Source organism: Phalacrocorax carbo, chromosome 2 (genome assembly GCF_963921805.1).
Source record: "Phalacrocorax carbo chromosome 2, bPhaCar2.1, whole genome shotgun sequence".
Classification (NCBI taxonomy): domain Eukaryota; kingdom Metazoa; phylum Chordata; class Aves; order Suliformes; family Phalacrocoracidae; genus Phalacrocorax; species Phalacrocorax carbo.
The window spans coordinates 160,992,021-161,019,474 of NC_087514.1; the positions used below are offsets into that span (position 1 = coordinate 160,992,021).

Genomic DNA, 27,454 nt, shown 5'->3' on the forward strand with positions numbered 1-27,454 from the left:
TCCATGCTGCTTCAACATCAGAACATGAAAATTTCTGTGTTTGAAAACTGAAACATTTTAAGCTAAAGAAAATGAAAAATTGCATAATTGGAAAATTTTCTTAGGAAATGTATTGCATTTTTCAAACATCTCTAGGAGAGCCTGTACTGTTACACCTCTGGATATTTACGGAACTTGAGTAATTGTTATCTACTCTTCATAGCATGTAAGATTATTAAATCTTTGTATGAAAAAAGATAAGAGAACTAAGCAGGATGTTATAGTTCTCTTTACAAGACAGAAGATTTTTCGGCATTGTAAGCTCTGTTTTGTCTTGTTCGTTCTTTTCTTCTGCTACTGTAATGAGAGAGAATTCTAATTCCAGTAATAAAATAGAATTATAATGTATGCAGTAGTTATTTGTATCCAGCTGAAAAACTTGTTTTCTTGTCATTTACGATTTCTTGCAATTCACTTGATCTTTTACGTTGCACCTGTATATTGTAGTTTAAAATGCATCTCTCAAAATAATGTTCAGGTAATAGACCTATTCTTCATTTCTGTAGGTTTAACTTCAGGTCATATCGTCTTTAAAAGACCCTGTCAAATTGTTTAGCTCTGCACAATAACTTATCTCTTTAAATTTGCAGGTTATTGTAGGAAATGTGCTATTCAGTTTCAGGTTTTTTTCTTTTTTTTTTCTTTTTAAAGGTCCAATCTCGTAAGGTTCAAATCACTCCTCATGAATGGCTGAGCACCCTGGGTGATTGATTTTAAAAAAATCAAATTACATTCTGGTGGAATGAAGAATGATTTTCATTTATATTGTGCAGATGTTAAAAGTAAGATACATTTGGGACCTAAACAACTCGAACACTTGAGGCATTGTTTCTTTTAGAAGACACCTTAAAGAACAGCTATTCAGCTCTTGACCTAGAGAAGCTTTATCTTTTGAAATGCTTTTCTAAGAGCCTTAGGCAAATCATAGCTTAGCATACTTGTTTTTGTTGTTCTATCAAACAAGGATGCTTTGAACTGAAGCTGTTTCAAAAGGAAGCACGGTGGGCTGAATTTACTCCTAACGTAGCCTGTGTGGTGTCAGCAGAGTTGCGCTGCTTATGATTTTAGCTCACTGAAAAGGCAATCCAGAGTGCTGTAATACAGACGCACTTAACTGGTTATAAATGTATACAAATATTGATCTTTAGTTTGTTGATTAATAAAACCAGTTAGTCCCCATTGTTTGGTCTTTGTAATGAAATTGGTTAGTTTTTTGGTTCCCCCCGACCCCCGAGCATTGAAGCACATATACTTTTGTATATGTAGTAAATATTAGCAAGTCCTGATTGTGCTCCTGGTCATTTTATGTTAAAAGTTGGTGAAGCTTGCAGTGAAATACTGAATCCTGTTCATCTACGTACTGACCGTTTCCTCAGTCCGTACCAGGCTGTGGCCTCAGCTGTTGACCTTCATTGCTGATGGGGTATCCATTTGGAGTGACAAGTCAAAGGGCTGCCTTTGATTTTTGGGGTTTTCCCCCTTAGTTCTCAGATTATTACTTACTTGATATGTTAAACTTAGCAGTGTAGATCATGACCAGAGGTGCTTGAGTGAGGAGCTCACTGTGCCTCACTCCCTGTATCATCAAAGGAGAAAGAGAAGTGGTTCCAGGGAGCTTTCAGCTCTGGCTTTTATCTCTACTGACTAGAGATTCTCATGCAAACATCCATAGTTGGATAAGATGAATCCAGGCCAACAGATTAATAGTTCTTGTAAAATACTTGTTTCACATCTTTTAAGTGAGTTTCTGGGTAAATTAGCTCATCTTTCTTTTCTCAGGGCATATGAAAGTCTTTGTGCAACTATATCTACCCGTCTATAAATTGAAGTGTTGTTTCTGTGTAATACAAACTTGGACCTTTTCAGTTATAAAGGTTAGAGTTTTTCCTAGTTTCTGCAGAAAAGATTGGAGGCTGTCCTTTTATCTTGCAAAATTGCATTGGAGGATACTAGTTAGATGTTTCTCTAGGCTTGCGGGGGGAGCGGGGGAATGATTTTTTTTAAAAAAAAAAAAGCAGAGAACAACTAACCTTTCTCTGGTAAAATTCATATTTATTAAATGTTTCCGTTACTCACTGGTTAGTTTAATTTAGTTAAGGGGTTCTTGGCCTTTTAAATTAGGGACTTTTCCAGGAAAATTTATAGAATTATGTATTTCCTCATAGAAAGTTTTGTTATGCCTGAGAGCTTGGGACATGAAGGTGCTCACACCCTCTGCCTGCGGGACGTGCAGACAGTGATGCTGGGCTCAGTTTACCCCTGGAAGGAGGGGATGGCTAGATTTAAGAGTGGTCTCATTTGAGAACTGACAGAAGCCAGAATAAACCTTGCCGCCTTTCCTTTTCTGTGGGTGGTAGCGATTTGACAGCAGAAAAGGGAAATGCACCCTTTGCCTGTGGGAGGTGGGTTGCACTTTATGCTCTGTCAAATTCCTGCTGTTGCATCATAGGCCAAATAAATCAGTGCATAATTTGTTAAGTGTGTTTAATTCACCTGAAATGGGATTGATTAAATTTAATATATTTAATTCTATTTTATATGTTATTAAATATAATCCAAATATCCTACTGTTTGGCTTGGGTTATTGCAGTGTGTCAGCTTGAATGCGCAACACTTTTTGTTCATAACACTGTGTGAAGTGCTAGGTCCAGACCTTGCTGATGGTGCTTGGGATTGGACTGCACAGGTAGATACCTTATTTATAAGCATTTTTAAATTCATTGTTAAGACTATGTAAAAAAGGCTGCTGGGAATTGATAGGGTGGGCTCATTAGTGCACACGTAACCAGCAGTAGTGTCTGGCAGGCGCGTGCCCCTCAAAACGAGTGCTGCTGGAGCTTCGTGATGTGCTGGCTGAGATGTGGATTGCATCCCTTCTCCTCTGCTGTGTCTCAGCATCGCAAGCATAGTCTTATTCCACAGATACTGCAAGTCAGGTCAACTTCACTGTCTTTGTGTTTTAAAAGTTTAAAGATGTATTGAATTTAAGTAAACTTCAGGTTTTCCACTGTGCTCAGCTGCGAATGTGGCTGTGTTTCTGAGATAAACAAGTCATGGTCTAAACAGCCTTTGAAATGAAAATGTTAATGCAGAATAAGACCAATGTGCCCCTGAACAGTACTGACCAGAAGCACATACAGATTTTCAAGTTTAATGAAATGTGCAATTAAAGGCTTCTTAGAAACATAAGCAAGGGATGTGGCGTGCTCAGTACATTATGTGGATTTCAGCTGGGCTGTTCAGCATTTCTGAAAATCATGACTTTGGTATTCAAAGCTGGGTTTTCCCAACTAGCCTCAGAATTAAAGGGTACAGTTGAAAATTTGATCTCTTGCTTTTTAAATTTTTTTAACTTCTAAACGTTTATTTTGTCATCTCTGAAGAGGGAAACATTGATATGGGGAAGGATTAGTCAGTATGGATTTAGATGCTTATATGATACTCAAAGGTGGGAGTCGTGTAAAGCCATATCACCCGGTGGGAATTCCGTCATTGGTAGGTCTCAGATGGGCACAACGCACCTTCAAGTGATATTGCTTCATCACCTTAAGTTGCTGTAATGAAGTCTTTGTCTAAGGTGGAAGATTGGGGAGGAACTGATGGGGAGGCATCCATGTTCTTCTTTTTGCTCTTACTTTGGGAATAACTGAATTGTCTAGTTCATTGTGCATCAGAGAAGCCTTTTCTGCTACCTTTACAAGTGAAAGCTCTCCAGAGACTGAATCATGGGTATCCTTTATGCTTAGAAGAGATGTAACCATTCTCTTTGAATGTAAAATATGCATCCGTAAATTTTCTGTTGCCTGTAATGCAGTGGAACTTTCTGCTACGGTACTGTCTTGTGTTCAATGATACATGCCTCTTGTTTTTGTCTGTCTTGTAGGTTCTGGTATGAACTTGCTGCAGATTTGGGAAAAGGTATGGTCAGGGTCCTGCCTTGATGCTTGTGCACCTGGATTAGAGGAGAAACTGGGATGCCCTGTACCATCCCATTCAGTTCTGGTATGTGCCTGTCTGGAAGAGCTGTAAGCAGCAAACTGAGCTTTGTGCTGAGAGTTCTGCTAATAGTACTTTCTTGGAGCATATTTGTGTGTGCGCGCAAACGTGCGTGCACAGTTATCCTCAGAGCTAGACTGCTTGATTTAATATTTCCAGGTGTGGTGTGAATGTGTATGCCAGAGCAGAAACAGACATCTTTGAAAACTGACTGGTAGCTGATGTCTGCCGTGGCTTTCATCATGGATCATCATTGGATTCCTGCGTGCCCTGGGCTATGATGAGAAGAGTTTTGGTAGACACTCCTATGATAAGAATCTTCAGGGTCCCTCCTCGTGCCCACAAACACCTGGTCACTGCAGAACTGTGCACAGTATTTGTTACTGCAGAAACAGAGCCCAACATTTGCATTTCTTAACAGCGGCCTTGTTTTAAACTGTTTGTAGAGTTAATGAGGTAATCTTTGTGAATAATTTGGGATATTTAAAGCTCCTCAGTTCATGTAGCATAATAGTGAAATCAAATCATGCTGCACATCTCTTAGAGTAAATGAATTTAGTCTTACCACCCAGCACAAAAAGAGCTATTGCTTTAGTTGGTGCACATGTAAGAGAGTGTAGATACCCATCACCTGATCCGTCTGAATTCAGTGCTGATCTTCTGTAATGAACATATTAAAAAATCCTTATAGATGCCCTTGTATTTTTTACAGATAATTTTCTTCTGCTTTTAATCTGTGGCTATCAAATGCAGCTTAAAAGAATACAGTTCTTGACCCTTAAAATAATAGGGGTCATATTCCAGCGTTTGATGTTGTGATGGATATTAATGTTGTGTTTCTGCTTATGTTTGCATTGAATTTCTAATTTCTATGTATAAATATTCATGTATGTGTGCAAAATAGATGGATGTGTTTATGTTACTTGGTGTGAATAACTGAAGAGAGACCCAAAGCTGAAATGCTACTATTTACTTAACCTATTTCAAAATCTGATCTGAGGGTATTTCTGTGAGGTTCTCAACAGCAAAAAAAATTTGGTTCAAAATCTTTAAAATATTCATTCGTACCTTAAATACACAGAAATGATTATTGCAGCTGCTTTGGGGTTTTTCAGTCCTATGTTACAATACCTTGTGTCATACACTACAAGATTCCTTTCCATTTTGTGAGCTCTTTTTCCTCTCTCTTTCTTTCTTTTCTTAGGGGCCAATTTCTCCATATTATAATCAGCGTTATGGGTTTAGCCCTGACTGTAAAATAGTAGCATTTACAGGAGACAATCCAGGTGAGATGATTAAATGTGTAAGATTCTGTGGAGATGATTATGTATCTACTAAAATTCTAAATCAACCTCATTGATTCTCAGATGCTCCCTATACAGTGAAAGAATATCGTGTTTATCAGCGTAAATACCTTTTTCCAACAGCCTTTCATCACTGGTTCTTCTGAGGTATAGGCATCCTGGATAAGCTGGGTACAACAAGTGAATTCTGTTTTGCCTAGTAATAGAGGTGACTTCATTTGCTTCTTGATCACTTCAGTTTTGGTTTGCCTGCCCCTAAGAAACTATTCTTACTGCTAACATTTTAACTTAGAAAATATGAATTTAAAAGTTGCTGTTGTATCATTTCAAGGAAAAAGATGGGGGTAGACCTCATAGGCATTCTTGAAGGACTAGACATCTCCTTTTGTCAGACTGATAGATCTCAGTATAAGGGAAGGAGTTAATTTAGGGTAAGTTTTTGGAATCCTGGAGACTGTTTCAGTATCAAGCAAAGTTGTCTGTTCTCAAGACTGTGAAAATAAAATACTTACCCTTATTACAAAGGCATATGCAGGTTTGAATCAAGATGGAGGCTTCATAATGGTATATTTTACATCCATATTCTGGGAGATGGTTAAACTCTGCATTTCCCAAAAGTCCAAGTTTTTTCTAGAGATTTATATCCAGCGTAGTCCAATAAATGTGTAAGTGGGAGTGTTTCTCCCTTGAAGTGTGTCGTTAAGTAAGGGTGCACTGTATTTAGAACTTGCATGCATAAAATGTTAGAGAATCACACAGTTCTGCAGTCTTTTGTCATGAGCATTTTGATTCTGTTAAAAATCACTCCCTCACCCAAATGCTTTGCCCATCCTTTACAGTGCGTAGGCCAAGGCCACCATGGCATATTTGCATTTATATTGTACCTTGGGATGGTGAATGCGATGTATTATGATGTCTCATGCAGCACGCTGTAATTGAATCAAGCAAGTAACTTTTTATCTGGTGTTCTGACTCTTTGCTTTCAGCATCATTGGCAGGGATGAGACTTCGAGAAGGAGATATTGCAGTAAGTCAAAACATACTCCTGAAAAATGTCCGTATCCCCGAAAAAATGGAATATATGAAACGTAAAATAGCTGTAGGTTATCAGTTATATTTATCTGCTGGTGTTTATTTTCTGTTTATTGGATTCACAGTTGTTTTATTTCTATCAATTTGCCTGAAAGATTTTAAGTAAACTCTTGTGACTATTTTTAACTAATGCTCCAGACATTAAAACCTCAGTCTCCATCTAGTATGTATTTCAAAGGCGTGACAACCGAAGTCAGAGCTAGCTTCAACACGAATCCAATTGACTTAATGTGTAATTTAAAAACAATTAGTGGTAATAACAAATGGTTTTAATTTAATTTCTGTATTGCTTTCCATGCACATCGTGATAACGCTTCAATTATTCTTTTTTTTTCCCCTCCAGATTAGCCTTGGCACAAGTGACACATTGTTTCTGTGGATCCAAGAGCCAACGCCTGCTTTAGAAGGTCATATCCTATGCAATCCTGTTGATTCTCAAACATATATGGCACTTTTATGGTAATGTCATTTATTTTTTTGTACATCTGGGATCAATAACATATTTCTTTCTCTGTGTTAGTGTTTTTTATTTCTTTTGCAAAATGATAATGAATAGAACATTCAGCATTCTGTACAGTATATGGCAATCTACTGCTGAAACATTTGCATCAACGTTATAGCATTCCTATTGTTCAGTGACTCCTATTCCTGGAGTCACTGAAACTGCAGATTTGTGGAGGATAAATTCTCATGGCAATAAAAAGCTGAAATTATTTTTATGCATACATAGAGGCAGTTCACTATGAATCTAAGGTAATACATTTAATGTACAGGAATAACAATCTTCTGAAATATAATAATGTGAAGTATCAGAAGCCTGACCAGGCTGTGTAACTTCTGTGCTCTTCTAGTGGTCCAGAGGGGACATAATGGGCAGGTGAAGATTCCGTTTTCATAGAGGAGTATAATCAGTGCTGTTCAGGGACACATTAGGCTGCGCATGTGGAAAATACTGAGATCTCAAGAACCCCAGCTGAGAGAATGATCCTCATGGTAGCTTTTGGCCGCTGTGATTCCAGTTATTGTTTGGCCCCTTGCCAGCCAAGTAGGTGGAAAGATGGCCTGAAGCTACGTTGTCCCTCACTGAGTCACTGTATTCAGGGCAAAAACTTCCCAAACAGGTCATTGTGCTTAGGCAAATATTTACAGCTAATATGCAGATAAATCTTGTGACTAAATCCCCTGGATTGTAGACGCTTGGAACTCAGAACTTCAGCAAAGCTCAAATCCACCCTTTAACTGTAATGTTGAGTCTTACCTGTACAGCAATAGGATGCTGTAGATGACAGTGGGAACAGTGCTTGTGAAGCTGAGCTCAAAAGCACGATGTCAAGTGCAAGTTACTGAGTTTCATAGTATGATTTCTCAGCAGTTGGTTGTTTTTTGAAGTTTTTCATTCAAGTTTCTCTTTCCCCCAGTATTTTTCCCACTTCTGCTGTGTAAAAGCTGTATAAACAATTTGTTTGTAATAGAAAGGGCATTTTTCCTATATAGGCAGAGGCATTTTTCTAAATAACTGTTGTATTGCCATTCTTTTACTGCAGCTTAACATGTGCAGAAGGCCAAACCTGCCTTTCAGAACACAATGTATTTCTGCAGCTGTGCAGATATAAGGAGTCCCTGTTCTCCCTGCCTAACCATTTCTACCCTGATACTGCCCCTTTTGCAGCAATGCTCCCTTTTTTATAAAATAATGGAATTAATAGGGGACTTACCTGGGTTAAGAGTGGAAAACAGTGCCTAGGAAAAGAGTGCCTGAGCTACCAGGCAGAGTATTTGTACAAAAAACTCGAGTAACTTCAGCTGCTGCTACTGAGCAAGTTCAATAATTTCCTTGCCCTCTTTCTGGATATTTCTGCGCCTTTCCTGCTGAGTTGCTCTGATAACTCTGTGCTGGAGAGTATTCAAACTGCTTTCCTCTGGGTCTAAGTCCAGTGCTGCAGTATTTTGCAAGAGTGTTATATTCACAGAGGAAGCAAAGGAGGTGACTGCAAAAAGGGTGCAAAGACCATAAACACTGAATAGATTCATATTTTACAGCATGGTTTACTGGCTCTGGACCAGAACCATGCAGATGCAGCTGTGGTGCTTTCCTTTGCCAGATCCTGGCACAGAGCTAGACCTCATAAGTCTTGTTGGACCCAAGCTGGTTCCATACTGGCACCATGCTCCTGAAATCATAAATGCAGTGTAGAAACACTCTTGCTCCTCCTTGCAGAGGGATGTCAGAGTGATTTTTTTAGCGCTGTGTCAGAGTACTTCTGACAATACATAGCAGAGTTACCTCTGCAGCCACAGCACAGAACATCTCTCTCTAAAGCAGTTACTAGATTCGTCTGTGCATAGTCCAAACATAGGCATTCATCTTGGCTGCGGGGTGCCACCAGACTTGGTGAAGCCCTTTATGGGAGTGCTGGCACAGTGTGGAAATGCAGCTCCAGCAGAATCAGAGCTCCTGCTGCTGCTCCATCAGTGCCATGTGTTCTCCAATGCTTTGAGCTCCAGAAGACCATAGTATGTCAGGCACTGGGCTGCAACTCCTGTGCATGGAGCTCTGAGGAGATGTCTTAGCTGTTTGGAGGTAACCTGGGTTTAGCATGGCCTGCCAGACTGGGTCTAAGCCCACTCTTTGGAGAGGTGTGTACCAGCATCTCTGCACTGTGTTCCTCAACACATCCTGTAATATTTGTTTTCTCTCTTATCTGGTTTTCTCCCTGCATCTCTTTCCATAATACAGAAATGATTGTCTCTTTTAGCTTGCCCAGCTGTATTCAGCTGATGCAATAAACTTCACCATTGAGTAAAACAACAAATTGTTTTAAAAATCTGGAGCCAAATGGTTTGGACAATGCATAGGGTATGTTTGTGTGTTTCAGTTTTAAGAATGGCTCTCTGATGAGGGAGAGGATCAGAGATGACTGTGCTTCAGGCTCCTGGGATGAATTCGCCAAAGCTTTATCATCTACTGTTGCTGGAAACGATGGAAACTTGGGTATGAGCCTTAGCAGGGCTGGGATTTCCAGGGTTTGCTTAGATATGTGGTTTTGTGGGGGTTTTTACTTGGGTCATGATAAAGGCCAAGAACTGTTAACTCTTTTGGTCATTGCAAGGGTGTTAGTAGCATCTTCACTGTAGAATGTTTAAAACTAGTGATTTCTGAAGGAGGCTTTCATTAAAGTTTATTTTTGTTGGAGACTCAAAACCTAATGGATTAAGTAACTTCATACTATTTCTTTCTCAACCTTCAGTGACTTTGATCTCTAGCCATGACTCTAGAATCTTGTTCAGTGCATGTAAACAAAGCAGTAATATCAAATGGTGCCTAGATTTCCTGCATTTTCCCCAATGTCTGCCACAGTGTTATTCCATTCTTGTTTCTCCCACGTTATGCTAAGTGAACGAAATAAAAAAAGTATGATGGGAATACTTTAAAAATATTAGCAAACCCATGTATTTGAAGTTTTAAGTTATTTTCTTTCCTACAGTTTAACATTTCACTGGTGTTGTATATAGCTCTGAAAGAAGTTACTCAAAGGTGAGCATATGTGTAAGGAAGATGAAGAATTAACCTTTACAGAGGTGGATTTGAAATCATTGCAATCATACTAGATATGAATTGATATGATTAAAATTGATATAGAAAACCTGTAGGTAGCAAAGTTTTTAAATGTAGATATTTAAGCTAAAGAAGACTTCATTCCTTAGGAATGTGAATTTAAGATACAGTTTCTTGACACTGTGAGGTTAGCACTGATTTCATTTTTAGAAGCTCTGTTATGTTTGACAAATCCAGTCTCTGTGGAGTATTAAAATGACCAGGAATCTCCTTTCACTAGAAGACAGATCAACTCAGGTGTTTCAGCAAGTGGGAAGAAGTTATTCCAAAACCCAGAAGTCAGCCCCTTTAGACAGATTAAAAACAGTGGAAGTTGATGAAAATACTTTTACTGATTTCAGGGACGTACCAGGACACTGCCTAAAAGTTCTAAAATTTGTATTATTCACCTGGATATCTCAGTCCCCTGCAAAAATGGATTTTTTGTGGAAGTCATCCCCAGTAACCTGCATGCTCAGACAAGCTCTGGGTTACTTGAAGTTATAGTATACATGTTAAAGTACAGCAATATTAGTTATCTGAGTTCCCGAGGGAAGCAGAGCAAAGAAATGACTGATCAAGCACCCTCCCTTGTATAACTTGTTTCTTCTGTTTCCTTTTGTGTGAGAAGGTGCCCCTGGAGGCTGTGGAGGTTTGGAGATGGGCAGAGGCAGCTGCTAGAGTGAGGCTGGGAGAATGGGAGGAACAGGGGTGGCAAATAGAGAATGGAGAGTGGTGAACAGATGAGGGTCCTGGTGCATCTGGGAGGTACCTGGGAAGGCTGGTAAAACAAGATTAATTGAAGACCTCATCTGCCAGACTCAATGTGGCAACAGGGTCAGAAAGGAAATTTTGGGCTATAGGTTTCCTGGTAGGGCCTGCAGATCTGTAACCCGCAGTGGTGCTTACTGGCAGGTTTTCAGAATGTTTAACCAAAAAGCCTCTGTGTGCTAAGGCCCAGTACTATTTTTGGGTTTTGGCTAATATTCATAGGGCTGCTAGGACAGCATACTCTTGTTCCAGAGTTCTGAACCTTAGAACCTCTCCTTAGTTTCTTAGCTGTTCTGTTCAGTTTTTCTGTCCTCATTTTCTTTTTTTTTTTTTGTCTCCTTTCTTGAATATCTTTTCTGACCAACCCTTCTTGCCATCAACACAAAAGAAATATTTTTCACACTTTTTGTCTAGCTGTCTACAAAGCGTTACTGCATTACTTCAGATCTCATAAAAACTCTTCAGAGACCAGCTCTGTCTCATGACTTAAAATATCTGATGTTCCCCAATAAGCTCATGAAATCTAATCCAGTGCATGCAGTGTTCCCATATTCCTGTGCTCTTCTCACTAACTTATAATTTTTTAAATTTTTTTTCTTTCACCCTTGCATACGCCCTACTGAAACTTTCTTGAGATGTATTTATATATTATCTATATTACATGCATGTGTTCTGGTGGATGCGTGCTCTTCTGTAGGCTTGTTTATTATATTGTTTGGATGCCCACAGCCAGACATGCTTTTCATCCACATTTTTGGAAAATGAAAGTAGTTATATTCGATAAACGTGTGGACTAAAATTAGTTAAGAAACAGACTGTGGTGACTCAAATGTCTCTCCGAATACGCGATAAACATTTATTATCATTTGAGCTGTGTGCTGAAATAAGTTTCCAACTTTGAGCTAGGAGCAAACATGACACTCTTTAATGTTCCTTGATGCAGGTTTCTACTTTGATGTGATGGAAATTACCCCTGAAGCAGTTGGGATTCACAGATTCAACAGAGACAACCAAAAGGTAGTAATAATCTAGTTAACATCTCAAACCTTGAATGAGAACTGTCAACGCTTGAAGTCTCTGCCATTATCTTTTTTTTTTATTTTTTTTTTTCCCTTCTGAGATACTTGCTTTCAAGTTTAATTTATCGATGCGAGTCCCTGGGATGATTTTCATAAGGAGGTATTTAGTCTGTAGCTACAGTGTATCTACAGTGCAAAGTCTGAACTGTAACTTATACGGTATTTTTTTAGGAAATATTTCCTTTACTGGAAAATGTGGATTTAGTGAAACAAATGCTGTTTTTGAAATGGGATTAACTTTAAGCTTATTGAGAGCTTAGTATACTTACATGACTTAGTCCCCATCTTCTAAGTTTCAGACACACAGATAAAGATGTGTTGAAACTTTGGGCTATAATATTTTGTCTTTTATCTTTGCTGTCTTGCATGTCTTGAGTAACCTACAAGCTACATAGTGGTATGCAGGTAAATGCAAGCTGAAGCGCAGTTGGAATTAAAATAGAAATTATGTTATGGAAAGAAAAATTCTTTTGTGTCTTTTTTTCTTTTTTTCTGTTGAGGAATGGATGTTGTTTAAATGTCTGGCTTTCTGGGTGGTACTGAAACTCAGCTATGTCTTTGATCAGTCATGGCTCCCAGTCGATTAGACCTCACCTAGATGAATAGAGATTGATACCATCTCGTGTTTGCAGTGCAGCACTAGTCCCTTAAATGCTTACTGTTTAAATTAATGCTTAATTGCTTCTGGCTGTTACACAAGTTGTAGGGACTTACTGTAGTGCATGGAAAAACTCAACTTCTTCTGAAAGATTCTTTGTATTTGTTTGTAGTTCAATATTTTCCTACTTCTGTTGCCTTTGTCATATTCTGGTTGACAAAGGGACAGAAAAATGTTATATATAGCAACTAAATAAATTAATGAAAATATTACATGGCTTCACCTTTGTGCAGACAGAAATAGATTTAAACTTTTGTGACATTGCTTAATGCATCTAAATTTTATCTACTTGCTTTAATTTTATATTTTTGAGATATTGATTCTTAAGCAGCCTTTGGTGCTCAGAAATGCATAGAGAAGGGTTTTGAACTTGCACTAGAGCCTCTTCCCATCGTGTGTTGATTTCAAGTTTGATTTGCCAACGGCACTGAGGTTATGGGTTGTGTTCCCTGTCATGAGTCTTTAGGTCCATCTTGTGTGTATGAGTGAAGAACTGGGCCTCGCTGAAAGCAAACTTCAGGGTGAAGACAAGGATAATCAACTATAAATGTCCTGTGTTTTTAACCAGTCTCCAGCTTGTCTTGTATACTGCGTGCTTGTTAACTTAATGCGTTCCCTCTTTGATACAGGTTTCAGACTTTCCAAAGGAGGTGGAAGTACGAGCACTGATTGAAGGGCAGTTCATGGCCAAGAGGATTCATGCTGAAAAGCTGGGATACAAAGTCGGTAAGTATGATGAAAAAGCTGCAGAGCTAATGGCACTAGAGATCAAACACAAGGAGTCATCCAGGCAGTAATGTCAGTATTGTGATTCTTGTCCTGCCTGATGGATACAGAAACTGGTATGAATTCTAAATTAATGGAAAAATTTTTGATGGTGTGTTGGGGGCAAGTTTCTGCAGATATTAACTACGATTGTATAGATATCATGTAGAAGTACCAATGGTTTAAGTTTAAGATGACTCCTTTTTGAAGCATTCTTGCTGTTTCATTGTTACTGAACTGCATTGTCATTTTTAAAATAAGAGTTTGGGCCTCAATAGCTTGTTAAGTGAAAAGATGACCAGCCTTCTGCCTAAAGCACAGAAAATCTGAAATCTATGTTCAGTTCCTGGACCTGCCATAAGCTGGTCATTTACCTCTTTACCTCAGTTTTCTGTTAATAAAGCTGAAGCCTTTTCCCTGTCTTGTGATTTAGAAAGCAAGAGATCTTGCTCCCTAGAATTTATAATATGAATAGTTTTTAGCATATTGGAACAACAAAATCAGCCAGTATTTTACCTATAGAAGTGGGATGAGATCATTACTAGCTGTGCAATTCCACAAAAAGAATACAGGCAAGTTGGTAAGATATTTTATTAGCATTTTCTGCCAACGTATCAGCCAGTGGCATCTTCAATCGTACGTAATTAACTCATCTTGAGGGTTTTTTAACAATGTTGTATTGTTAAAAATCATATTATTTTTATCTGCACCTTGACCCCTGCCTTTACAAGCCCATGCTGACCTCCTCCTTGACAAGCCATTGCTTGACTCCTACTTCCAGGCATGATCATGAAGGACAGAATACTTTTTTTTTTTTTCCAAAGAGAAAACTCCAGGAGCTGAAAGTTGAGAAAGTATGGAGGTACCAGAACAAATCACAGGCAACACCACCTCATAAACTTATGCTGTAAAGATTTTTCCTGTTAATATATTTTCTTATATACTTGAATCCATGTTTATTTGGGGAGGTTATCTATGGAGACAGGCAGAGATTCACATAGATAATATTTAAAATACCTGTTTATCCTTCATTCTTAGATTATGCTGCACCAAAGGCTTGGCTTAGATAGCCTAGAAAGAGCATGGCTGAAGACACTTTTGCACTCTGTAAATGTCAGGGGTTAGACAAACACCAGAGTGCAAGAAGAACTGCTTAAGATATCAGACAACTCTGACACAGAAACAAACAGGTAGAAATTATCTGTACATACATTTAGACTAAGTAGGACAGCCAAAAACCTAAATAGTTTTAGGATGTGGCTTAATAAGCTTTAAAAACTTTTTTTTTTTAATGCTATATGTGTCTACAATAAAAAGGGGATGGGTGGGATTGCATTGTGTTCCTGTAGATTCCTTGGAACCTTGTATGCTTTTGTTTTGTTGCATCCCAAGGGTCTTCAAGCTATTTGGTAGCTAACAGATGAGTTGCTTTAAAAAAAGAACTGCTGTACATGGTGTCAGCTGTATGCATCTCCCACTTTTCCATAGTGGTATTATTTAAATGTCATATTCTGTTATTTGTGTAGCGATGGCAGGCTTACATCTGCATTTGTTGTGTGACAGCTCTGAAAACAGGATGTATTCTGAATGTGTTTCAGGGTATGGATGAGCATTGTGGGAATTACTCTGGTATTACTAGACTTTCTCTTGTTTAATAGCTGCTGTTTTTCAGGCTGCTTTTTGTTTTTAGTGTGATTTAAAAGCTTATTTATCTTTTGGATGAAATATACAGTCAGGACCCTTGTGTTTATTCAATTCCTTTTAGGGCTTGTCTACATGGGGAATTTACTTTGATTTTTCGAGGAATCAGGCTGATTTACATTCAGAAATGTAATCACAGCAGTGTAAATGTTGGCTTTTTTTGTTGTTGTTGTTTACACCAATGGGAGAGCAGTAATAGCTGCTCACTAGATCTGGAAGGTTACATGATAACAACTATTAAATTGATCTGTAACAGAAATGGAAGTGACATGGTCAGTCACAACAAATGCTTTGCTGTGGTGTCCTGAGGTTTGTGTGGTGCCATCTCAGTGGTGCAAATGAGTCAGAAACCTGTCTAAGAATTTCCCCAGCTCTGGCACCAAGGTGCTGGAAAATAGTTTTGGCAGAGTCCTGAACCTGCCTTTCTATTCTTGGGCGAAATGCAGTTTGGATGACTGCAATCTGAATAGCAGCAGCATACGTGGAAGAGAATCTTGTGAAAATAAATAAATAAATAAAACCCTGTGATATAGAGTTCTTGGTTATGCACTGCGAACATGACAAACATTAGATAATCCCTTAGAATTTACTTTCAGTTAATGAGTATATTATCTTGCTAGGAGCAGTATTTTGAATCCTCAGCCTAGCTAGCGCTGCAGGAGGAAGTGCGATGATGCCGAAAGAGTGTTTTATACGTGAGGTTTTGTTCCCAGTTTGATGTGTCTGGTACATTATAGATCTTACATAAATTACAAATAATAGTTTAAAAAAACCTCTTAAAACAGCTCTTCAAGTGCTGTTTGTGCTTGCCTGCAGGCATGTGCACAGGCTTCAGTGTGGCTCGTGTGCCAGTAGAGGGCAGGGGATTCTGTCTCATGATTTTTTTCTTCGAGCCTGGGATGTGTGTGTCAGCCTTGTTTTGAAAATGGCACAGAGTCACCAGATGATCCTTAGGAGAAAAGTTAAACCTTTCATTAATCGTGATTTAAGGGTTTTAAAAGTGTGTGTTGCTGTGTTCTAATTGCTCTAATCTTTCTCAATCAGATTTCAGGGGAAATCATTCAGTAACACCCTGTATCCTGTTTTGCTTATGTGCTTAAGGGGTGGATAGAGCGTTGTGATCTAGAAACAAACAAGTGAAGTTTGGTCTGCCCCTGTTGTTTACATCCTCCGATTCAGAGATTTATGTAGATAAGGTGAAGGTTTGCTGTTCTGCCTTTATTTTCCTGGATTTTGATTCTATCATAAACACCTTCTGTTTTGTCACTTCCTCCTTCTGCTTGCAGCCATCCCCTTTTGAAAGCTAAACTCACAACTGGAGTTCAGAGGCTAGTCATACAGACACGCTTGCTGTGTGGTTTGAGGACTCTCTGAAGTCAAACCCATAGGAACTTTGTAGAGAAATGACAGTGTCTGCAGCTCAGTGACACAGGTGATTACAGCAGCTATAAAGCTGTCAGTGGTTCAGACTGATCTGCCAGTATATACTTTAATAATCTTGATGATCGCTTCACAGTTGCTTCTATTCCTGACCAAGCAATCCTAAAATTCATACTGACACTGACTGGAGACGTTGCAATGGTCCTTGCTTGGACCTAGTGAAGTTGGTAAACACACACAAAACTGATTATTTGTGGGAGCAAAATCTACCCCCCTGCCCACTGATGGGTGAAGTAAATACTGCCATGATGTATGGTATGTATGGCGAAGGAAAACAGCACACAGGCAGGGGTTCTGGTATTGATCACACATGTAGTCAATGGATACTTAAATGCTGTGCCAGTCTACAGCGTAGAAACCATGTCAATGGTAATCTGAGCACTAAGTCTATATATACTGGGTCAGGTGTGTGCTGGAGTTGAGTTAAAGACGCTTCTGTGGGACTGCAGCAGCAATTAATAAATCCTGCCTCATAGGTAGGCTGATTATCTGGGGTGGGGTCCGTGTTGAAGCTGTTAGCTTTGCACAGGGCTTTCTGCCTTCACGTGCTTCCTGTCAGTGGGTCATAGTACTCCTGTTACCTGATGTGCCGTTCGCCTCACATTTATACCTTTAGGAATCTGATTCTGCCACCTAACTGTCATCAGCAGGGGGAGATGGATAGAAGGTGCCAAATTTTACAGCGTAAGCTTTGTCAATAAAATCCTGCGTCTGTGTTTATTATGTAATTTACAGTTTCTTAACGTACATAAATCCATCACTTGCAAATAACGCTGGTGCCCTGAATTCTACTGACTGTACTTGGTGCTTAAGAACTGGCTGGGGTGAGACAGACATGCCTGTGGCTTTGCACTGGTGTAAGAATGAACCATTTTTTTTTCCTTAAGTGCTACGTGTTACCAGTGTTTCAAATGTGTGAAAGGACATCTTTTTGATTGGATATATGACAGGATGCGTCCTTAAACAAAACAGCAGTCCTGTAGTGCTAGGAAAAAAAGGGAAATGTTAGAGCGTGCTGGGGCTGACTTCTCAGTGGTTAGAGTGGGAACTTATCTTCTGAAAAACTCAAAGATTACATGAGGGCAAACTTCAAGGTGCCAAATTTCCTTTTCCTTCAGGGGGTGTTTTCTTCTGATGCTCCTTTCAGCAGGTTGAAGGTAGTAATAATGTGTGGCTCATTGTCCGCAGGGGAGGCAGTCAGATGGAGCGAGGGGAGCTCAGAAAATACCAATTAGTATAATGTGGAGCGATTGTGTTTCATCATTCATGTTGTCATGTGGAGGCACAGAGACCCGAAGGCAAGGCACGAGGCTGTCACTTCACAGCAAAGTGTTGGTCTGTTGGAGGGTGAAGTGGCTCTCCGGTTTGGCAAGGCTAGATGTTACTGATCCTTGGGATTCTCTAGGGGTGGCTTTGTGTCAGGCTATGAGACAGATTTTTCTCCTGGTGGTTGTCTTTGACTGACCGGCCTCTGTGATTGTAGTCTCCAAAACTCTTACAAATTATGAGGAATGTTGGAGTACTCATTCCGTCAGTTGCCTTTGCCGCCAGGTGTGTTTCTACTCCAGCTGTAGCAGTGTTTTGGCTGAAATTAGGAACACTGTGAGTGAGGCCATTTTGTAGTTGCATACAGATTAAATTGATGTTTATGCCCTATGGGATTTAAATTTCTTAGAGAAATCAATGCTAAAATGTTGTGTGGCTTCATGCTTGTCTCTTGCTGTTTGCTGCTAAGAGTGCTGATGGTGTTTCAGCAGCATGAGGGTGACAGCTTTGTTAGAGGCCTTGTGCTTCAGCAAGTGAGTGAAAACAGTGTAAAGATAATTAGAAGACAGTGCCCTTGATGGGATTTTGAAGTCCTCTGTTTAAAATAGTAGTGAGTAGCGGTAATGGTCAGATTGGAACAGATCTGAATTGGGATGGGGCAGAGCATACCACTCGGTACATGGTACAAACACACCATAAATATCACGCTTGCCATTAGATCTTAAGCCTATATTTTTGGCTCAAGAAGTACTTTCAAATTCATCAAAGTCAGGATCTTCCTCCCAGATAAGGCAGTGATTCTGCTGCAGAGGATATTTGTATTTTGTGATGAAACTTCTGGCTGATAAGAGTGCCAGTGTGAGACGGGCAATACCTTGCCAGTGACGTGACTGTATACCCTCTTATTTCCCACAGATATCAGACTTTTATCACGTAGCAGAGCCTTCTAGGCATGATGAAGCAAGGCTTGGTTTCAAGCCAGTGATCTGGAGTAAAGGGTTGGTTAGCTCATTACCAATTCCCATACCAAGTGTTTTACAAAAAGGGCTTTTTATTATTACTTGGCTCAGGAGAGTACAGTATTAGTTTAACTAATTTTTAAAAGGGTTAGATAAAAAGTCTCTGAAGGAAATGACCTAATGGGCTATAAGGAAGCTGCTTACGTGCTCTAGAATTTTTCATGCAGCAGCTATTGTCTTGCTTTTATTTTGTTTTATGATTGTTACACATATACAGGAAACACAATGAAGACAGAAAATCTGAAGAGTTAATAAAAAGATTGGAAGGGGTATTATCTGTCTTTCTTTCCTGACACAATGATAAAATGTTGACATTGTTTAAACAATTGCTTTTAATGTTTGGTCAGCAAAAGACCAAGTATGTAAATGGTTCAATTCCTGTGCCCTGATGTTACGAGAGATTGTTTATGAGCATTTCAGTGGATGTACTGTTCAAGTAGTATTCAGAAAAACAGTCAAGCTGTTAGCTGGCTGGTTTTGTTAGAGCTCCGTGGATCTCTAGAAGCTGGGGACTTGGAGATCAGTTGGGTTATCTAATAAATCTCTTTTTATCACTTGTTTTTTTGAGACTGATCTATAGTTTTAAATCCATTTAGAATAGCAAGGGAATTACATGTTTGCAGTCTGTAAGTACCTGCTTGGAGAAAGGAAACGTGATAGTATAGGACTCTTGAGCCTTACAGGCAGAAACATTATGGTTCAATAACTGGAAGCTGAAGGTGGGCAAACCTCAAATGTGAAGCAAGGGGCAGATTTTTACCAGCAACTGAAATCAAACAGTGCAGCAATTGACAGTGGTGTAGTGAATTCTTTAGCACTGGCAGTTCTGAAAATAGGATGGTTTTTTTTCTAAAAGCAGGTGATCTGGTCCAAAGAGATCATTTACAGAATGATAGAAGCGTGAGTTCAAAGGATCAGTGTGGTCCATTCTGTCTCTGACACATGGGAATCTGTAAGCGATGCCATTGCTAGGAAGCTCATCTGATTCACAGCTATCTATACATTGCTTTGTATTAATCATTTATACCAATAGCAGCTGCTGTATCACTGTAAATGATGCCCCATTTTGATGATCATTCTGCTTGTAAAATACTACATTTACCTTAGCTGACGCTTAGTGAAATATTACATCTTTTTTATTTAAAATCTTTCTCCCTGTGTCTTTCTGTATTTTTATTTTTGTTGCTCAAATGTGACAGGCCTGTTAATGAACTCTAATCAGATCTCCCAAGGTTCCCTAGTCCCTCCAACAGTCTTTCTTTTCTTCTGGTTTAAGGTGATTCAGCTTCTTTTACACATCTCACGTTATGCATCAGTTCTGAGCACTAAGTGTCTCAATGCTTTCAACTGCATCAACCCACACTGGAAGTTTTTCAGTGTTAACAGGAGTTTTGCAAGATAAGTCATTCTTTCCCTGCCTACTCCACTTGCCTGCATGTACAGTCATTTTCAGCTGTGATTGTGTTTGTTGCATGAGATTAAGCAAGACAGTTTTGTCTTGCTTTAAAAGAGATTATTGTCTATGTTTTAAAAACAATTTTAAGAATCTAAAGCTTTGGTTCCATCCAGACTGTGATTTCCAGAGGAGGGCTCCTCAGTGCTTACTCAGATTATCTCAAGAAAAAAATCACCAACCACCCCCAATACTTCTTGTTTAAGTAAACACCAAGTAAAAGTTCACACGTCTGTGGACAAGGGGAATTTTGCTGTCTACTTATATAACTTTAATTCTCTTCACATGTGCAAGAATTAATTTGGGCAGGTTTTTTTCTTATTTCTGTCCCCTGGCTTTCAATAATGCACATGAAGTGTATTATTTTTTCCACCTTTAAACTAGAATGTTACTTAGCCTGTATGTGGTGTGTCTAACTTATGTACTAGCAAAGGTGTGCACGGAGCATGTAAAATGGCAGGCCTCAGCCCCAAGGCTTTCACAGTGTCAGTTTAGTCCAAGTGTAAAGGGCGGCAAAGGATGGGAAGTTCATGAAAAATAAGCTTCAAGTGCAGTATGTACTTCTAAAGTTCTCTCTCTGACCTGAGTAAGAACAGAAATGTTTTAGCTTTGCACTTGGAGGCTGGAATTTGGGATTAGTGACAGGACTGACCTAAAGAAGAAAAATTGGAAGAGTGGGATTAGAACATCCACAGACTGAAGTCCCTTAATGATATGGTAGGTGACGTGAAATTCCTGATCCCAGCTTCTGGAAAGTGATAAAATTTTTCTTTTTGATGTTCAAAAGGCTGGACTTGATAGTCTCTTCCAGTGGCATTCAGCTCATCAGTGCTATACTTTTCCTAGTTGGAAAATCTAAAGAATGGATGAAAGAACACAAAGAAAAAGTTTGCTAGAATCTGAAATTGTCTTTTTCCAACTGCACTTACTGTGATTGTACAGCATCAGACAGACTTAAAGTAAAACTAAGCTCAGGAGTGCTGCTGAGCATTGTACATCAGTTACTACTCAAGTAGAGTGACTTTAAAAATAGACGCTTCTCTGCCACTTCTGTTGGTTTTAAAGTATTTGTCTTCCATTTGACAATATTTGAAGCTTAATAAGAAATTTCAAGAAATTTCTGAAAGCTGGAAATTTGAAATTAAAAATAGAAGTGTGTCTATACATACAAGCAAAGGATGGGTTTGTGGTGGTTTTATTTTTGATAGCGTCTGCAAAGTGAAATACATCTTTAGAGGATACCTCTACTGCAGAAAACTGCACTTGCCAATCTTCATCTGAAATGTTACTAAAGTGTGGCGTAACTCTTAATGTTTCACCTCTGGGTGTGCCTGCTTCAGTTGGTTCTTCTGAAATGCGTAATTATTAGACATTTTCAGAAGTTCTGGTGGATGAAAGTTCATTTAGCCCTTGTTCGTAGAAATCAGCCGGCATCTTTCTAAAATACAAACCTGTGTGCTTTTGTATTTCCAGTTTTGCAGTAACACTAAGGGAAAGGAACGGCTGCATAGAAATTTGAATGAGCTGAATGTTCTGTCTGAAAAACTCCACTAGAAGGTGTTTGGTGCCTGCAAACACATAATATTGAATACCTTCTTTTTACAAAGCAGCAATATTACCAAAGGTAACAATACTAAACAGTGTATATTAGTTATAGAAGTAGTATCAAATGCCACTATTATTCTGGACACCAATTGGACTGACTTGGAAATACGTTCAATTTCCTTAGCCTAAAGTTGGTAAAGTTTCAGCGTCCTTACCTATCTAGTCAACTTACCTATCTAGTCAAAATTGATAGCAGCTTTCTTCAAGGGATTCTCATGTCTTGTTTTCAACAGGTTAAGATTACTTTTGTTACATTTCCAATCTGGGCTCTTGGTAGAGGGCTTTGGATCTTGGAGGTATCTGTGTGCTGAAGGAAGGCTTCTGGGGCTCTGTTCCAGCACGTCCTTGGCTGCCGCCTCTGTGTTTCTAGGATTGGGTCGCTCAGTTCCTTCCCTCTCCGTTGCTGGTACCTATTACAAAACAAGTAAATGTCAATATTTATCTGTACATAGCAATTTCCAGGTATGCATCTCAAGAAGTAATTATGGAAAGCTAGAGGGCTCTCAGCATTGTTACAAATCAGCAAAGTATTTCAGTCCTTTCAGTGGCCATCTTAAAAAATACAGAACAGCAGAAAATAATGTCATGTATTAGCCTGTGTAGCAGCAGCCCTGTGACTAGCGTTGGAATGAAGGTGGTCAAGGGTCTCAGAGCTGGAGGGATTTTAAAGGATATTTTCAAAAGCATTCACCCTCTTCACTGAAGGTGCTCTTGATCTTTTTCCTCTGTGTTTATTCTGGTCAAAAATGAACTTTTTGTTGGTTTGAAGTAGTTCTAATTATGATGGTAATACAAATGCACAAGTGGAGAGCTGCTTGAGTAATCTCTTCAAATTAAGTGCACTTCTCGTTAAATGACTTAAGTTTACCTGCAAGTGAACACTTGTGCTGCTGAGAAAGTGATACAAAGCTTCGTATTTCGTATCTAATTTTGTCTGTGAAAATAAAAGACTGGTACCCACTGAAATGCAGGTGACTATCTGAAGCCATTGTTTTTAAGTATGACACATTAGAATAAAAAATTGCTGGAATATCTATCTGGAAAGGTAGAATTGTCTTTTTAAATAAGTTGCAAGTACTCAGGACCTAGTGGCTTCTTATTTATTTTTGTGTTTTAAATTCCTGTTTTTTATTCATTACTTAAAGGTATTAATAAATTCTTTCAACTACAGTAGCTGCTCTGAGCTGTGATACAGGTCAGTGCAAATTTTAAATGTTATCTAGGCTGTTACTTACAAGCATAATCACTGCAAGGGCATTCCTGCTGATTTCAGTGTTGCCATTTGCATGAATAAAGGTCAATCATGAGAACCAGAAGAGTGCAGGACTATAACCCTAATTTTCAACCCTTGTTATATGCTTGAAAATGAGCTAGATAGCTCCGCGGAGGCCTGACCATTTAACTGTTTTTCAGTTTAACCAAAGGACTAAACTGATAGAGTGAGCAGTTCCAGTTTAGAGAGGTCTCAGTTTGACTTCTTGTATCTTCCTCCTCTGTACATCCTTTCTGGCCTGATGGCATCTCCATCACCTCAAAATCAGCTGCGTGTTCCAGGAGACTGCAAAAGCAAAAATATGTTGAGGACTGGGGTAGGATGTGTTGTATTCTACTGGTTAAAACAAGAAAGTTTTATGTATATAAAGTATTTATACACACACTATATATATATAGGTATATATAGTAATGCCTATATCATACAAATAACTTCTCTGTATCATTTAGAAGATGGGAGGCAATACTGGAGATTTACAGAAACCTTTTGGTTATTATAACTGGCATATTTCTGACACGAATTATTTTCTCTGGGTGGTCACTCATGTGCAAGTGACTGCTACATGTGGAGATGCAGAAAATGTCTTGTAAAACTGTTGTGGCTTGGGTAACTCACGTGCATCTGGTTTTAGGAGCAATACCACAAATGTATGTGAAATGTGATCTAATGGATAGTGTATACATAAGAGCTCCACATAAAACGCTCAAAGAACAATTATCTAAGTTGAATGCAGTGTTTTAAAAACAGCTTCATCCATTTTCCTACTATTTTTTGTGCTTTTCCTCTAAATAACTGTAATGTATATTAATTAATTGCTTGAAATAATACCAATAAATCTAACAAGGTTTGTCTAAAGCTTGACTGCACAGAGGAAGCGTCATGTTTGTTTCAGTGGTGAGAGAAAAAAATCATTTACTGAAAATATTAAGAAAGCTAATATTAATTTAGATGGAACTTAATGAAATCTTTAATGGCTTTTTAAAATTGTTTTATTTTCCTTAGATTTTAATTTGAATTAAATCATTACTATTGTTAAATTAGTTAAACACTAAATTAAGAAATGCAAATGAAGTGAGCCCAAAATCCAATGTGGTTATTGTTTTTATTGATATATGTAGGCTAGTGGTGTGGAACAAATTCTAATTATATCTGATCTGTTATTTGCAGTACAAGTTCCTGACTCTTCATTAAGTGTAATACATTAGATTAAATGCTTTGCTCGATAAGAGCTTGGAAAATACCAGTATTACAATAAACCTCTTGCTGCTTTTGCCTCTTTGTTTGGGCTGTTAGCACTGTGTACAATGCAGGCTTCAAGGCTTTCTAGCTTAAAGTTTTAAAATCCTGCCCAGCTGTGATCATCAGAGAAAGATAAATGTAAACTTTAGGTAGCGTAGTCACAGGAGGCCGAGGAGCGAGGGAGGGTTGCTAAAGGCAACTCCATTACATACATGAGTTCACCTGAATAAATGTTCAGTGGCTTCTGCTGTGCTAACTTGAAATAGTAGTAGCTAGCGAGGAAAATGCTAGTTTCACATGATATATCTCTCTATATGATTAAAACATCCAAAATAAATGAAGCGTGTCTTTAGGTATCAGAACTAGATTATTCCAAGTTGTTCTTTATCCTTTGGTTTATATCTTTATAAAACTCTGTATCCTAAACCGACCAAAATCAGTAGAAATCTAGGTAGGAAAGATAAAAATGTGTGCGCCCTTTTTGGGCTTGTCTGCTTTGTGCACAGTCAAGGTACCCATCTGTGTAAAACTCCTTTTCTAAATTTTTAAGCTGTTGATTTCCTCAGGAGCCATTCAGGAAGGTGAAATTGAGCAAACTAGCTGCCAGAGCTGCCCGTAGCTACCCTGTGACAGTCCCAAGCGGAGAGAGGACACTGTAACCGAGGGTGTGCCTTGCTGCAGGGCTGCCCCACATTCACGAGCTGTTGCTGGTTTGTGCCTGGACACTGCACCTGTCCTGGTGCTGCATGGCTCTGGGTAAGACGGAAGGGTTTCTCTGGTGTCCTCCAGAGCTGCTGTATGAGCTGCTAGAGGAACTGTATTATCGTATAGTGTGGAAGAACTTGCCTGTCCTGTTGAGCCCCCATGCAGAAGTGTTCTTAGCTTGCCAGTACAGTAGTATAAAATACTTGAAGCTCAGCATGCTCCTCACTTCAATTTATTCTGGCAGTGTCAAGGCACGTGTCCAACGCAAGTGGATGAGCTGCCTCTGCTTCTGGCTGCACTGCATTTACAGCAGGGTGTAGAGAGAAAACATGAGACCTCATCCCTGTTTTACAGCCTTCTGGAAGGCACTGTTAGGCTTTGGGGAGGAATCCGTGCAAGTGGGAGGCTGACAGAGCAGCGGTGACAGCTGATGTTTACAGCAGTTTCTCTGGTTTCACTGTATGTACGTACTTTTTTTTTCTGCCAGTGTGTGAGGTAAACGGCACTAGTAGCTTCATAATCATCCATGTGAGTAAAACTGATTTGGCTTCAGTCAGTGATTAACCTTTTCCTGGCAGGATAACTCTTGGAGTTGATGTGGTAGAGGCTTATGAGGTAGTGGCTGTTCTGTTATACACTAATGTGGTGGGCATAGCTAGTATATCCAAAGTGCTAGCTGGCTTTGGGAGATGGGATTCTAGTGCTGGGGTTAAGTCATTTGCAATGTCTGTATCTATGGGGAAGCATGTGGCAGAAGTAGGACAAGGCACTGAGCACGTGTGTCAATCTTCTCACCTTGTGCCGAGAGAAACTTCTGCCCATTCTACTTCAAATAGTGGAAACCGGTCCGCTTTCCCTACTCTCTCTCTGTCTTTCTCCTCCTCCTCTTCTGTTTCTGTAAGTTCTGGATCAACCTGCATCCAGAGTCACTCAGAGTGGTTCTGTGAAGGCACTGAGAGAGACAATAAGAGAAGACTGTGGGGGGATCTTATCAATGCTTATAAATATCTGAAGGGAGGGTGTCAGGAAGATGGGGCCAGACTCTTTTCAGTGGTGCCCAACGCCAGGCCAAGGGGCAACGGGCACAAGTTGGAACACAGGAAGTTCCACCTGAATATAAGGAAAAACCCCTTCCCTGTGCGGGTGCCAGAGCAGGGGCACAGGCTGCCCAGAGAGGCTGTGGGGTCCCTTCCCTGGAGACATTCACACCCCGCCTGGACACGGTCCTGTGCCCCCTGCTCTGGATGTGCCTGCTCAAGCAGAGGGGTTGGACGAGGTGATCTCCAGAGGGCCTTTCCCACCCCTTCCATTCTATGATTCTGTGATAATGTTTAGTTACTGGAATGAATGAAAAAAATCCCTCTTTTCTGCATCATGATGAGGACCTGATAGTATTTGCCATATTGCTTGGTTTCATGCCTTTGACTGCTCAGTAGCTGCTACCATACAGTTAGCAAAATGCTTCTTCTCTTTCTTGATGCTATCTTCCCGTGACCATAGTTGCACAAATCCTTGGAGTGTGGCTCTGGGATGTCTATCTGAAACACTTTTGTCTGTCAGTGTCGTCTATTTGTGCTACTCCATTCCCATCGTCATCAGAATCCCTGTTCTATGTCTGGACCAAAAATGAGACCATTGTAGCTCAGATACCTCCTGTGTGTTGTGCTGGGTTTGTTGGTGAGGGCGATGCCAGCTATTGAGTGCCTCCTTGCACTGGTGGTGTGCAGATGAGAAGTTTCTGGATTGCAAACAGAGATCTTTGCCTTACAGGAGACATCTTGTCGTTTTGAGGCTGACTGCTTGGGCTTCTCTTTTGGAAGATTTTTGAAAATGCTCTTAAGTAGATGTTTTCAGGTGCTTCTTCCAAATTTATGGGTCTTTTTGCCACCCTGTGATCGGAGAATAACTAAACTTCCAGAATGATCCTCTGGCCATCTAGCACCATGCTGCAATGGCATCATCTTGTACTTGCTTAACTGAATTGAATGGCGTGGCACTGCAGCAATCTGCAAAGAATGAAGATCTCTGCATCCAGGAGAGGCAAACACTGCGTTGTTTTCAATGCATAGTAGATAAATGGAAATCAAAAATTATGGAGAAGTCCTGGAAGCACTGGCATGGAGGAAGGGAGTGTTGATACTGAACCTTAAGGTTTGACCGTGCTGCACAATAGGAGCTTGTATTGCTTTCTCCTGCAAAACAGACTGTTTTCAGGTGGTTTGCAGGCTGTGACCCAGCCTGGCAATCAAGCTCAGTATCAATGAATAGTGAGGATAGGTACTGCTGGATTAGAATATAAATCTTAATCAGGATTAAGCAACAGCAAATATGTACCTGTGGAGCAGAACGTGCTGTATGAATAGGAAACAAGCTAAAGAGATACCATAATTTCAGAAACAGCTCTGCTTCAGTCTGTAAGTGGTCATGCCCTTTTACACTCCAAGGACAATTCCT

The 27,454-nt window shown here is 39.5% G+C and overlaps 1 protein-coding gene across 2 annotated transcripts in view; it reads left to right on the forward strand.

The window, feature by feature from the left end:
• The window catches only part of XYLB (xylulokinase), a 105,945-nt gene that overhangs the window by 34,014 nt on the left and 44,477 nt on the right, over positions 1-27,454 (forward strand). For both annotated transcript variants that reach the window (XM_064445091.1, XM_064445090.1), the window contains exons 9-15: positions 3,923-4,041; positions 5,240-5,321; positions 6,326-6,366; positions 6,775-6,890; positions 9,308-9,423; positions 11,741-11,814; positions 13,164-13,260. In XM_064445091.1, coding sequence (XP_064301161.1) covers positions 3,923-4,041; positions 5,240-5,321; positions 6,326-6,366; positions 6,775-6,890; positions 9,308-9,423; positions 11,741-11,814; positions 13,164-13,260 — 645 coding nt within the window. The remainder of the gene's footprint in view (positions 1-3,922; positions 4,042-5,239; positions 5,322-6,325; positions 6,367-6,774; positions 6,891-9,307; positions 9,424-11,740; positions 11,815-13,163; positions 13,261-27,454) is intronic.